This window comes from Fundulus heteroclitus, chromosome 12 (assembly GCF_011125445.2).
Source record: "Fundulus heteroclitus isolate FHET01 chromosome 12, MU-UCD_Fhet_4.1, whole genome shotgun sequence".
In the NCBI taxonomy this organism is placed as follows: Eukaryota; Metazoa; Chordata; class Actinopteri; order Cyprinodontiformes; family Fundulidae; genus Fundulus; species Fundulus heteroclitus.
Genome location: NC_046372.1, coordinates 23,156,107 through 23,170,056, shown reverse-complemented (window position 1 = coordinate 23,170,056; position 13,950 = coordinate 23,156,107). Strand labels below are relative to the sequence as shown.

The window sequence follows — 13,950 nt, the reverse complement described above, 5'->3', positions numbered from 1 at the left end:
TTTATTCTGATTTTATTCACAATAAAGTCAGTTTTATTTACAAGCTACCAGAAGAGTGAAAGAATGCTGGTTTCCGATGTTGTACACAAGATTTCCCCTGAAGATATTTTCAGTTCAGATTCAGATCAATCTTAATTTTAAAAGCAGATTTAAGGCAACCAAAGTGGACTTCAGGTCCTCTGGGCGAAGAGTTGCTCCTTCAGGTTTATTGGGGGCAATTAAGTCTGCTGGGAGGTTTTAAAACTCAGCTCAAACAGCGGCAAGAGTCACTGCAGCTGGAAGGTGTCGAGGTAAAAATAAAACTTTTTCACATATAAATCCTGCTCCGATTTTCTTCCAATTACTCAAGAAACCAATATAATTTGTTGATCTATTGTTTATTCTTGATTTCTTGATGTTTAAATCATTAAGCTTTTAACAATCATGTTCGTGGAGCATCTGAAAATCATCTGATTGGAACGGTATAACTTTGTAAATGAGGTATCTTTGGCTACTTGTTTGGCTGTAATCTGCATGAAATACGTCAACTTTTGTCTGTTAATTTTATTGCAAAAAGTTTTTTTTCACACAAAATGTACAAATACGAAATATCTTTACTCTTACCTTTACTATTGTATCACTCTGTTTAAGTCAGGGAAGCTGATTAGTCTCACTAATTTTATTTAATTTAAAAAAACTTGCATAAAACATAAATACACTTGTGGCATGTTAGAGAATAAAGAGCATTGCCAAAGTGCAGAAAATATGTCTTGGTTTATGTTTAGGACATAACAACTCAGTGAGTTACGCTTAGTTTACACGGCTTTTTCTGACCTCTACTGGTAGATAGGTGTAACTGCAATATTTTCATGCTTTAGTCCGTTTTACTGTGTGGCCTGCAGTTGTCTTTCTAAGGTGTTATTCAGACTTTTAAACCTTGCTTTCCTGTGTTGTCTCTGTCTAGATGAGGTGCTGTGTCCCCACTGTTGTCCTGGCAGTTCTGCAGCTCTGCAGTCCAGCACTGTCTGGTCCACTGCCCCACATCTCTCTGCTGCAGGAAGGCAAAGAACACCCAAGCAGTGAGTGCATGTTATCAGTTATTATATCCAGGATCTCAAACTACAAACCCTGCACAAAAGCAAACTAACAAACAAACCAGACCTGCTTTCATATTCTGTGTCTGAACAGTAGATCCAGTAATTTGGCAGTACCTGCAGCCACAGACAGGGTTGCAAGATCTACTAGATAGTTTCTAGTACAAACACAATGTAACACCAGGATGAGTATAGATCAACCTATTATTTCTCTTTCACACACAGCCATGAAATATTTTTTAGTTAATCGGTTGAACTCTCAACCCCATTTGGGGCATTCACCGCCACTGACCATACCCTTTCATATTGATTTTGACAGATTCTAGATATTTTAAAAATAAATGAAGTAATAAAATGAGTGCAAGGAAACACCATTTTATTTCTTTAAATATTTTGATATATTTTTTTCCTATAAATACCCGCCCAAAATTATATTTTTTCCAGCCCAATGAGTTCGAAAGAAGACCAACTTGGAGGATACCGACCCAATCTGGCAACACTGCCTGCAGAGATCTTAGTAATGGGGGAGTCAAGATAAGAGCCACAGAACAGAACCCCTTTTTTCCAAAAAACAAAAAAAAAAATAGGTGTTTCTAAATCTAAAGTTTTTTTTTATTCCCACTGCTTGGGCTGAAGGGTCAAATTTTACTTTTCAGAAGTCTAAAATGTAACTTTTAGTGTATATATTTTTTTGCCTTTGACGTGCCATGTGGGTACATTAACCGGCAAGAAACACCACTTGTTAATGAGTACCGCCCCCTGTCGGCGGTTAGGCTCCTCTGTGCCATGCCTGATCCTTTTACCCTGGAAGAGCGGTCTTCATTGAATAAATAACTTCTTTAGTAGGAAATTACTCTCGAAACAGAAACTACACTTTAACACATTTAATCTAAACAGGCCAATGAAATGGTACAGATCAGCACTGAGGCTCTGAACAGGTTCAACACAGAAAAAAGGAAGTGAGGGAGAGTGAGCCCAGAATAAAGGTTATATTGGCATATTATAGAAGCTATAATATAGGTACACTCCCATGAGAAGAGGGGTTGTGCCTTCCTCACATGACATCAGAGGAGAATGTGTCAATACTGTTGGTACTGGTGAATGTGGTGTTCTGTTGGTCTGAGAATTTCTAAGTTAGCATGCTGTCCCCAGGATAACTGACCCGTTTTCCTTTCTCAGTCCCCTTTGTCCATATATATGTATGTCACCTCGCTGACGTCCACAGTGGCTATGAATCATCTGTTATTTCCCAGAAACTGCTTACAACAACTAAAGCAACCTGTAATTTCATGCAATATCTAACAGCTCCCCTGTTGATATGCCCAAATGGCACACCAACAGCAAAACAGTTCAGATAAGTCTAACATCTTTTTAAAATATTATACAAATTACAGATCTAAGCATTCACTCTCAAGGTTTTTATTATCTGCATGTTTTACACATGTTAAAAAAAAACACTATAGCTACTGAGGTAGGCTTGTTACTCATATTTTGCAGCTTTTTTGGCTTCTGCATAAATGTAAAGCCGCTGGATTTAAAAAAAATTGCGATACACAGACTCTTTAAATCCAAAAGGAATGGTTCTACATGACAAATATAGACTTTTTAAAGCAGAGGTTGTGATCTGTGTGTCCACTGTGGCTCTACGCTCTTTCATGAGGAGTGAATGCTGCTTGTCAAGATTTGATGCAACCTGCTGGGTTTCCTTAGAGAGGAAACTTTCTGACCAATCAGAAGGATTTGATGGAATCTGACTTTGGAAAGAGCCTTGAGATGAAATGTGTTGTGAATTGATACTATTTAACTAAAATTGAATTTAATCTGCTAGAACTTTATTTTGTTTGCAAGTCTAAAAACCAAAAAAGAACAAAAAATGGAAGAGGATATGTGCTTTGATTGGGACATAAACGAGACCAAACCACAGGTTTAGTTTAAACCTCTGATCTAAGTTCCCTTGGTAAAAAGGCAAGAACATGTCTGTTTTTGTGATAAAATCAAAGAGAATGTATGTGGTTTGAATAGAAAACAAGGCCGTTTTAGATGACAGAAGAAGGAGTATAAAACACTGAAACAAAACAATATTCTACGCTCAGTTTTCACAAGAAACTCAAAGCACTCAAATTAAAATCTTTCAAAACTGTCCATTTAAAGTTTAAGATTTTATAAGCTTCATCAAAAAAAACTTACATTTGATGTTATTTACTCATCTTAACAACAAGTATAACCATTTTCTACATCCTTCATCTGTTTTTCCAGAGTCATGGCTGAACCCCTCCCTCGAAAATGTGGTCCCGTCCCGTAGAGTCAGCAACCCTCCAATTACCGGGGAGATGATAGAAACCAAGAAGACTTCACACTCTTTGCCCATGTTTAGCGAACATGTCAACCTCAAATGGGTCACATGGAGTGGATCCCTCCCGAACGGTGCCGTCGCCATCTTTAACGGCTACACGGAGCGGACCGACTATGTGTGTAAAGTCAACTGTGAGGCTGGTTTCTACACTCCCAGTAAAGGAGCCTTCTGCCAGTACCCCTACGCCGACAAAGAGTACGCTTCCTCCAAGTTCGAAGTGCTGGTCAACGTGGACCACTTTGAGTTCCTGATGTGGGTTGAAGATTCATATGGTTCGGTTCCTCAGTATGCCATCAAAACCTGCCCCAATTCAGACATCTATGTGGGGAAAAACAAGTACGGACTTGGTAAAGTTGTGACCCGACATGAGGCGTTCTTCCTGCCGTGGGAGGGTGATGAGTACTGGTATAAGAAGTACCAGGTTCTTGCCATCAACAGGGACAGCTACAGCCAGCACATCTCACACGTGGAGTACGCCATCGACCAGATGAAGCTGTTCCATCATCCTCCAGAGGCCCTGAAGCTCACCAAGGTCACCAACCTGGAGTGCCGCGATGTGGAGAAGATTGTAACGCTGGAGAAGACCACCACGATGGAGAAGACCTGGGACATTGGCAGGGAGACCCGGAATGGTTCCGTGTCCACCATGACAGCCAAAGTGCCGATCCTCGGACCGGGGGACGTGGACTTCACCAAGGAGCAGACTGTGACCTTCTCAGAGGGGACCACCACGGTGGAGTCCATCAGTCACACTGTGTCTGTGGAGCTGACGGTCCCGCCGAACCACTCGTGTGCCGTGAGGATGGATGGCAGGAAGATGACGGCAGACATCCCGTTCACAGGACGACTGAGCAGGACCAACCACAACGGAGACACCCACTGGACGTACATCACCGGCACCTACGACGGCGTGAGCGTTGGGGAGATCAGTGCTGTGGTGGAGAGGTGTCAGCCGGTGACGGACGCTCCACCTTGCTCCCCAGCACAGTGATTGCACTGATACATTTACAGATTTAAATCTGTATGTGAAATAAAATACAACATAAAAACAGAAATTATCTTGTCTGTCTACATTTAAGAAATAATTTACTTTGACAATACTATAGCTTTCAAGACTAAACTTACTGAACTAAAATGTATGGATGCACGGAACAAAAACAGTAAAAACCCCTAACCTTCAACATTAGTGAAAAGCCAGATTAGCAATGGAAAAATATCAGAAACCAGTTTATTGAGATTAAGATGCATTCAGAGACTCTTTTTGTTGCGTAAAACTGTTTTAATGAGCAAAGATGTCGATATTAGGGCATCTGCTTCATGACTTTCCACAAAGACCACAATAAAACTGAGAATCCAAGTTTACTGGATAAGATGTTCAGGGTTATTTCAAGCCAGATCTGTTTGGTTGTCTTAAACAGAACCCATGTTTTATGGTCCACTTCATTTGGGCCGGCCTATAAGTTAGTCTGAGGTCTGGTCTTTGTGAAAGTCTGGGTCTCAGTTTGGTTACAGGTGAATCCTGTTGTGATCCTCTTCTTAAAAACCTCAGTATAAATAAAGGTGTAAATTTTTTCACAATGCCTAAATTGCAGCATTTCCTGGAGGGGAAATGCTCTTTTAGGCCCGGTACACAAGGCAGTGTTTTTTGTTGTTGTTGTCGACAAAGAATACGCATCCTCCAAGTTCAAAGTGCTGGCCAATGTGGACCACTTTGAGTTCCTGATGTGGGTTGAAGATTCAAACGGTTTGGTTCCTCAGTAAGCCATCAAAACCTGCCTCTATTCAGACATATATGTGGGGAAAAAGTATGGACTTGGCAAAGTTGTGACCCGACATGAGGCATTTTTCCTGTGAGCGTTGGGGAGATCAGCGCTCTGGTGGAGAGCTGTCAGCCGGTGACGGAAGCTCCACCTTGCTCCCCAACACAGTGATTACACTGAAATGTTTCTGTTTAAACAGAAACATTTTGTTGTATTTCTACTGTTCGTGTACACATAAATAGTGCGTGTTTTCTCTGACAACGGCACAATTCAAAAACGTGTTCCAGCCGGTCTCTGTTGTCGTGTGCACAAGGCCTTATTAGTGACACACAGCATGTCTTTAAGTGTTCTCTGGTTGTGGAAGACTAAACCGGTTCTTTCATCAAAACGTTTGAGAATTAGCACTATCCCTCCAGTTCTCATTGATCACTGGCCCCATTTTGGTGAGAAAGTGTAAAAGTTAAAGCAACTTCATTTGACCTTCCTGTTGTTGCTGAAGCTCTGACTTTTCTCCTAATTTATGATCTTCTGTAACTATCTGACACATTTACTGCTCTAAACATTGACACAAAATGCACAATGATCCCTTGAGTTCTCTGTCTCTAAACCCTAAAACGTGTCCAAAGAAGGTAATGCTGAGAAGTTGAGTCCCCACTGGAGGGTTTATAAGCTGCATCAATAGGTCTAAACTTTAAGTAAAAGATTTGCATGTGTGTGATTTATGATAATGCAGTGACACCTTGACATACAAGAATCCCAACTAACAAGTCTTTATTAGAAAAGAGCCATCTCTCAATCTTTTGCTTGGGAGATAAAATTTGGCTTACAGGCCAGCCTCAGACATCCCACCAATAGCGGATGTAGGGAACACCTCGATGAACGCCGCAACAAAGCGACTAACCAATGCAGCAGGACACGGTTGTTTTGCAAGAAGTGTGTGATGCAGAGGAGGTGGAGGAGGTTATCTCGACAAGAAGAAGAAACTATGAGAATGTGGGAGAAACTTTCTGTTGCAACTCAACGTGCGGCTGATCTCCAAGGTTAACGCTGTACAGTATAATCAAACCAGTTTATGTCACTACATTCTATTGTATTGTGCTATAATACAATAGTGTGTTTATTAATTAAAAGTGCAGGGGGGCAGAGGACCATAGAGGGTGGATGTTGGATTGGTGGCCTCTGACTAATAATATTTTCATAATCTGGTAGATAATATGCTCAGCGAATCAGTATCTAGATTCTACGTGATATATTGCTGTGACGACTGGATGAACTAAAAGGTTTTATGTAACACTAGTGATTTAATGTGCTATGTTAACCATGTCTGTTTATTTGTCCAGAACAAAGGAAGCAAAGGAATAAGAAAAACAATAACCAATAAATCGCAGCACTGAGATCACATCTCAGGGGGAATATTCAAGTTTAAGAACAAAGCTTTTTTTGAAAAGTTATTTCAAGGTAAAAATTGCTTTAAAAGCTGACAAAGAGCACAGTTGTTATGTGTTCAAACAATCAGTTCATCATGTAGAGCAGATGGGAAATTTTTTTTTTTTAATAAATCAATGTGTAAAAAATAATTTTACTGAATTAATAACCTTTTCGGACAATTAAGGGTGGTGCTACCATGTTGTGTTGGTGTGGACTCTGGGGAGCCTGAGTTGGTAGCTGCACATCCTGGGCTGGAAGGCTGAACTGCTCAGGGGTGGGTTATGGGTGGGGGCCATGTTGCCCAGGGGTCTCCTGGTGTCAGGGAGGCTGCGTTGTGGTGGGTTGGTGCTGGTCCTGATGCCCAGTAAGGTAAATTAAGGAATGGGCATAAAGGGAGGCTTTATAGGTATTAAAGCATAAAGACTCCCTTAGTAAAGCAAATGGGTTAGCTATTGAATCCAGAGCACCATTCTGCTTGCCATGAAGCTAGACACGACAAAGGGAAAAAAATGTGCAAAGAATAATGGGTTAAAATTTCTCTACAGTGATGTAAAACAGTCTGGTTATTGTTGCCAAGAGTGGCACAGCCATTTATTTGGTTTAGAAGGCTGGTTATTTAGTTTTCACCTGTCATGATCTGACAAAAAAACATCACAATTATAAGAAAACCAATAACAAAGTCCAAACATAAGCCTTTGTGTGTTCATTAGATTTATTCTGCACATTCATATTTGTAAAGTGTTCTTAACTTGCTTTCGCCAGAAGTCCGAAATGAGGAACAATGTGCAATTTTCCCCCCTAAACCACAACCACTCAACTTCCCTAAAAGCACACATTTCTTCTACTAGCAGGAAGAATTTGATCTTGCATCGTCCTTGAGCAACATGTGGTGACAGAAAAAAAAGAAAAATGAATAAAGTACTCCAGCATCTAGGACCTGGAGCTTACTGTGAGGATATTGATGCATCGAACTTTTAAATCTCGTGTCCACCTCCTGCTCTGAAGGGCAGTGAGAGGATGACACTGGTGTGGGACAAAAACAGATTTCAACATTTCTGCATCTTTACAAATACAAACCCACCCATCTTAAATTATGGGTTTTGTTGTTGCATGTTTGAACCAGATGGGGCTGCAGATTGTGCAACAAACTGACCAAGCTGTGTGACTTCTCCTCTTTGTGTGTCATTGCCATCTTGTCCATAGTGCAACTCATCCCCGCCCTGTTGGTTGTTGGGCTCCAGCTGTCCAGCTTTCATTCAGACTGACACATCGGATTTACACTCCAAAAAAGTTAAAAAAACAGAACAACTGGACTTTTTTTTCTGAAGTTTGAAGATGTTTCACTTCCCATTCAGAAAGCTTTCTCAATTCAAAATGTCTGGAGTAGTGTGGAGTTGCAAGCTGGGCACTAGAGGGGAATAAAGGAACATTACACAAACAAAGGCTTCTCAGCTCATTACTTTCACAATTTTGATAACGTACCTCAATGGTTCAAAAACCCATCCATCCGTTTTCAGTCACGCTTGTCCCTCATGAGGTCGCGAGGAGTGCTGGTGCCTATCTCCAGCATTCAATGGGCGATAGGCAGGGTACACCCTGGACAGGTCGCCAGACTGTCGCAGGGCAACACAAACAGGACAAACAACCATTGGTTCAAAAACTCAGTTTTGTAAAAGAAAAAGTTGAATATGATACAAGCATATTAGTATTTGTCCATTTGCAAGAAAACATCCACAAACTAATCAGGATTTACTATCAGAACCGATATATTCATCGAACATTAAACACATTGTTGGATAATGAGTCCAGGAAACACGTATTACAAGCAGCGTACTGAATGTTAACACGTGCAATTCAACTCTCATGAAGTTTGTTATTATTTGTAACTTTCCAGTCAGCTCTGAGTTTAATAGATAAGTCCTTACTTCTGACTTTGCTTTGGAAATACAATTTTTCCAGGTCGAGTTCGCCACCAGCGGTTTCTCCCTCCAATGCTGTTTTTTTTTTAGCACGGGTGGAAAACATAGATGGGAAGCACTGTTGGCTTTTGGGTAGAGTAGTTCTTTTGACTTGCATTATAGTTTAGGTTTCTTGGAAAAAAATACAAAAATGGCTGCATTGATACTACATTTTTTTATTTTCTATTTTATTTTATTTTTTGGCATCAATCCTAGTTTATTGTACCTCCTATTGGTTTGCTCTCACTCCCGTCTGATCCCGTTGATATTTAATCCTGTACCATCACGTGATCTTTACTAATGATGACTCCCATCCCGCGGGATTCCCGTGGGAATCCCGAAAAAATGTCAACCTCTACTGTTGCCACATGTCATTGCTGCCTCCAACTAGGCGAGTGTGTAATAGCTTCATTAGGGGTTGTAGATTCATAATCGTAAATTTGTGATTCGTACTCGTAAATTTTGGATTTGTACTTGTATTTTTGCAATGTTGTAACTTGTATTTGTAACTTCCAAACTTGTATTATCACAGATGAAACCTCTGATGTCACACATATGTGTGAGTTGACAAACAGGAACAAATAGAAGTCTTAAATTTATTCACATTTATTGACTTACATTTACAAAATTCAGACACCGATGCATATGTCTATATTGACAGTTATCTTATCCCATAAGAGGCAAGGCAGGAAAATCTGTGAAGACGTGGTTGTAGTCATGAGCATGAGATGAGGGAAGGAAAAACGCAGGGCATCTACTGGCAAGACTTTCAGTTTAATCCAGCGCCTGTCTGTCTGCTCAAGTCTGGTATATATCAGCAGATGAACCACTGAAGGAAATGTGTTTAACTGTAACGGCGCAGGATGAGTGGCAGCAAGCAGACATATACAAAGTTGCAATAATGATACATATTGCACAACGTTAAAAATTATCTGTCATTCAGGTCCAAAATTAGAAGCCTGTATATCTATGCAAAGGATTACAATCTATGCAATGTTTTGCAGTGACATTAAAAAAAGGTTAATATCTTCATATTTGTGTTATGTGGTAGGTCAAGCATTATTATAAGTTTTCTTTAAGAATGGAGAATTTAGAAATGCAAAATTTTAAATGAAATGTTCAATAAAAGACACTGCTTAACGATTCCTCGCTTAATATAGTTTGCTTTCAGATTTATTTCAGTACTTAGAAACCAGGACAAACCTCAGCAACAGACCTGTTGTCCAACATCTTCATTTTCATGCAACAGTTTCATGTGAGCTGATGCTGAATTAGTACAGTGAGAGAAAGCTCATAGAAGACATTACTTAGCTACAGTGTGTAATGCTGGACAGAGACACTCATGTATCCTAAATGCTATAATGGTCAATCGTGGTTTTTAGATTAGCATCTTAAGCTTTAACCAACCAGTCATGTGTTATGATGATAATATATGATTGGTTGTAATACGAGAACTTCAGGAACTGAGGAGTTTTGTCTTTATTTGGGCCTGTTTGAAACAACTTAATCACTGATTGGTTCTATAGAAAGTCCTCCCTCTGCTGTTTAAGCCTTAGACAACATAAAAGGTGAGAAGAAACACACTGATTTAGCCAAATTCTTGGCAGTTTAGGCAAATTTTTTCCTCTCATTTTATTTCATCTGATAAAAAGACCCGACTCCTGATTCAGGTAACAAGCGTTTTTTTTTCTTTATTAAATAAACATTTTAGGATAACATTATGATTTATTTATTATGAGCAGTTTACATGCTCTCATCATTGACACAAATGTCAAATTCCTGTAACGCACTAGAATCTGCAGACCTGATAATTCAGTCAACACAGGAATAAATGTTTATTAAAGGAAGTAGTGTTGCTGGAGCAATCTCTGGAACCACTGTGGGGGAGAGGACAGGGTTAGTGGCTGAGAACAACTCAGTGGGGGTGTGAGAACACTGAATAGAAGCCACTAACCTTATTAGAATCCGGGAGGATGCACTGGTTCTGAAGGTTGATCCAGAAGCTCCATCTGGGTGATACGGATCACTGACTGACTGATCCACTTCACGTAATCAGCTTGCAGGGCAGAGCTAGAAGGGGAATCCAATGTCCTGTCTTGGGTCATACACGGGATCAGAAGACTTGGCTGCGGTTTCCAACAGGGCTGAGGCAAGAGACGAATCCAGGCTAGAGAATCGGTAACAGGAGGCACAATCCAGGTAGAGCTATCCAGACAGGAGCAGAGGCAGGCTTGGTCAACAGGCAAGACAGGAGGTCAGTGTCCAGAATACACAGGGCAACTGGAGAATCCAACAGGAACAAGAGAGTCTGAAATTAGGCAGGCAATCAAGAGAAACTGGATGGTTTACTCACACAGTAGCTTTCAAGAATCTGGAAGTTACACAGTGGGAGAGGCTGAAATATGCAACGCTCATCCGATGGTGCAGCGACTCCGCTTAACTGGATCTGTCGCAGGTGTAACTGCTCAGCTCGTGATTACCAGGAACAGGAGCGGGAGCAGGGAATGATGTCACATTTTATGTTATTCCAGGATGAAATAACATAAAATACAACTTTAATTGTTGTCACAACCAAAAACTTGAGTTAATGCGTTTAATGAAAGGAATCACTTAAATAGAACCTATGTGATAACATGAAGTGGCCTGAAAGATCACGCCATGGTCTAAATGAACACTGGTTGACTTGTTTTTTTGCTTTGCATGTTAAAATGGTAGTAATAAAGATTGAGCTTTTTGGTTTGTTACAGCTGCTGTTTTTGCTGCTGCAGACTCAGACCTCAGTCTGCGAAGAAGGCCTCTGCAAACAAAAATGGTAAAATAAAAGTCACTATTATTGAGTGTATATACAAACAAATACAAAGATTTTTTTTCTGCCAAACCCTCCACTGGTACCGATAGCTTTTGACAGCTGAACTTTGGCTGGAGAATTTCTCTGTGAACCAAACCTAGATTATTCAGCCTGCAGGTGGCGATCAGCCAATCATTGCATCAATTAATTCTCCACCATACACATTTCATGCACTTAAACCAACAATAAACATTCAGTATGAATAAAATTCCCAGGTTAGCATAATAATGCTTAAGGCAGACATAAAATAGGAGACTTTTTTTTTTAGATCAGTTTGACTGAGATAATTAATGAGCCAATAAATGTATAGAAAGATAATTTAGGTCTGCAGCATGTTAACAGACTTTTCTGTGGTGTGAAAACAGTGTTTTCTTATAAATTCAGAACAATTCTTTAAAATCTATAGCTTTAGTCTTTGCTTGTAATTCCCCACTATGCAGAACTTCATACACTGAAATCTTGGACAGGCATCAGGAAAATATGTTTTCAGAGCTTCTCTTTCAGAAATGATCAGTTTAAATATCTTCATGTTTGACACCCAGCTGCCAGTGTTGTTGCTGCTGCTTCTGTCTGCTGCCAGCCTTCAGGACCACATGGAGAACCGGCCTCTGGATGGAAACGGTAGGAACCATTTTAAGTTAAGTGCGATCAAACGCATCTTTTAATCAGAATCAGATTCTGATTCTGATTAAAAGACAACTTTGGGGTTGTCAGACTTGAAAAAAAAAAACACCACACAAGTGCAAGACATTTTACCTGCAAACACATTATGAGCAAAGGCTTTATTAGACACTAATCTAAAAACGTTGATTAACAGCTTACAGGATTGAACAATTCATTAGTGTCCCTCTGGCCAATATTACGCACGGCAGCTAAATGATTTCTTCTATGGGATTTCTCTCACGCATGAAAAAGATGAAGTTGTTGGACAGAAGGTGTGAAAAAAACACGAGGTGTGAAGTCAGTGTGCGTCCATCATGGTTTTTAAATTCTAAAATTAATCTGAAACCAAACAATATTTTAAAACATTAAAAAGAGTATATTTTATTCAATATCTCATTAAAATAAAATGTGACTTAAAAAGTAGAGCCCCTCCCTGGGCTGCCACCGTTTCGTGGTGGAGGGGTTTAAGTGTCCCAATGATCCTAGGAGCTATGCTGTCAGGGGCTTTAAGCCCCTAGTAGGGTCACCCAAGGCAGACAGGTCCTTGGTAAGGGACCAGACAAAGAACAGCCCAAAAACCCCTTATGATAAGTACAATGATTGAACATTGTGTTCCCTCGCCCGGACGCGGGTCACCGGGGCCCCACTCTGGAGCCAGGCCTGAAGGTGGGGCACATTGGTGAGCGCCTGGTGGCTGGCCTTTTGCCCATGGAGCCCGGCCGGGCACAGTCCGAAGAGGAAACATGGGTCCCCCTTCCAATGGGCTCACCACCTGTCGGAGGGGTCAAAGGGGCCGGGTGCATTGTAGAATGGGGGGCAGTCGAGGGCGGGGACCTTGGCGTTCCGATCCTCGGCTGCAGAAGCTGGCTCTTGGGACGTGGAATGCCACCTCTCTGGTGGGGAAGGAGCCTGAGCTAGTGCGCGAGGTTGAGCGGTTCCGACTAGAGATAGTCAGACTTACCTCGACGCATGGCTATGGAACCAGTTTCCTTGAGAGGGGCTGGACATTCTTCCACTCTGGAGTTGCCCCTGGTGAGAGGCACCCAGCAGGAGTGGGCATACTTGTTGCCCCTCATCTTGGTGCCTGTACGTTGGGGTTTACCCCGGTGAACAAGAAGGTAGCCTCCCTCCGCATACGTGTGGGGGGACGGGTTCTGACTGTTGTTTGTGCTTATGCGCCAAACAGCAGTTCAGATTACCCACCCTTTTTTGAGTCCTTAAAGGGGGTACTGGAGAGTGCCCCTCTTGGTGACTCCCTTGTTCTTCTGGGGGACTTCAACGCTCATGTGGGCAATGACAGTGAGACCTGGATGGGCGTGGTTGGGAAAAATGTCCCACCTGATCTGAACTTGAGTGGTGTTCTGTTGTTGGACTTCTGTGCTCGTCATGGATTGTCCATAGCGAACACAATGTCAAGCATAAGAGTGTCCATATGTGCTCTTGGCACCAGGACACCCTAGGTCGCAGTTCAATGATCGACTTTGTTGTTGTTTCATCTGACCTGCAGCCGCATGTCTTGGACACTCGGGTGAAGAGAGGGACGGAGCTCTCCACCGACCACTACCTGGTGGTGGGGGAGGAAGCCGGTCAGACCTGGTAGGCCCAAACGTACTGTGAGGGTTTGCTGGGAACGTCTGGCAGAGTCCCCCACTAGACTGAGCTTTAACTCCCACCTCCGGGAGAACTTTAAACACGTTCCGAGGGAGGCGGGGGACATTGAGTCTGAATGGACCATGTTCCACGCCTCTATTGCTGAGGCGGCTAGTCGGAGCTGTGGCCGCAAGGTTGTCGGTGCATGTCGCATCGGGAGCCCTCGAACACGCTGGTGGACACCAGCGGTGAGGGAAGCCGTCAAGCTGAAGAAGGA

General features: G+C 41.7%; 1 protein-coding gene and 1 pseudogene across 1 annotated transcript; both read left to right on the top strand.

The window, feature by feature from the left end:
* The first annotated feature begins 276 nt into the window (after positions 1-276).
* LOC105922613 (natterin-3) lies at positions 277-4,417 on the top strand. Its single transcript, XM_012858506.3, has 3 exons — positions 277-290; positions 944-1,058; positions 3,330-4,417. Exons 2-3 carry the CDS (start codon positions 944-946, stop codon positions 4,415-4,417), a joined length of 1,203 nt encoding a protein of 400 aa, XP_012713960.2. The 5' UTR covers positions 277-290.
* Positions 4,418-10,225: 5,808 nt separating this feature from the next.
* LOC118564905 overlaps positions 10,226-13,950 on the top strand; it is a 60,052-nt pseudogene continuing 56,327 nt past the window's right edge.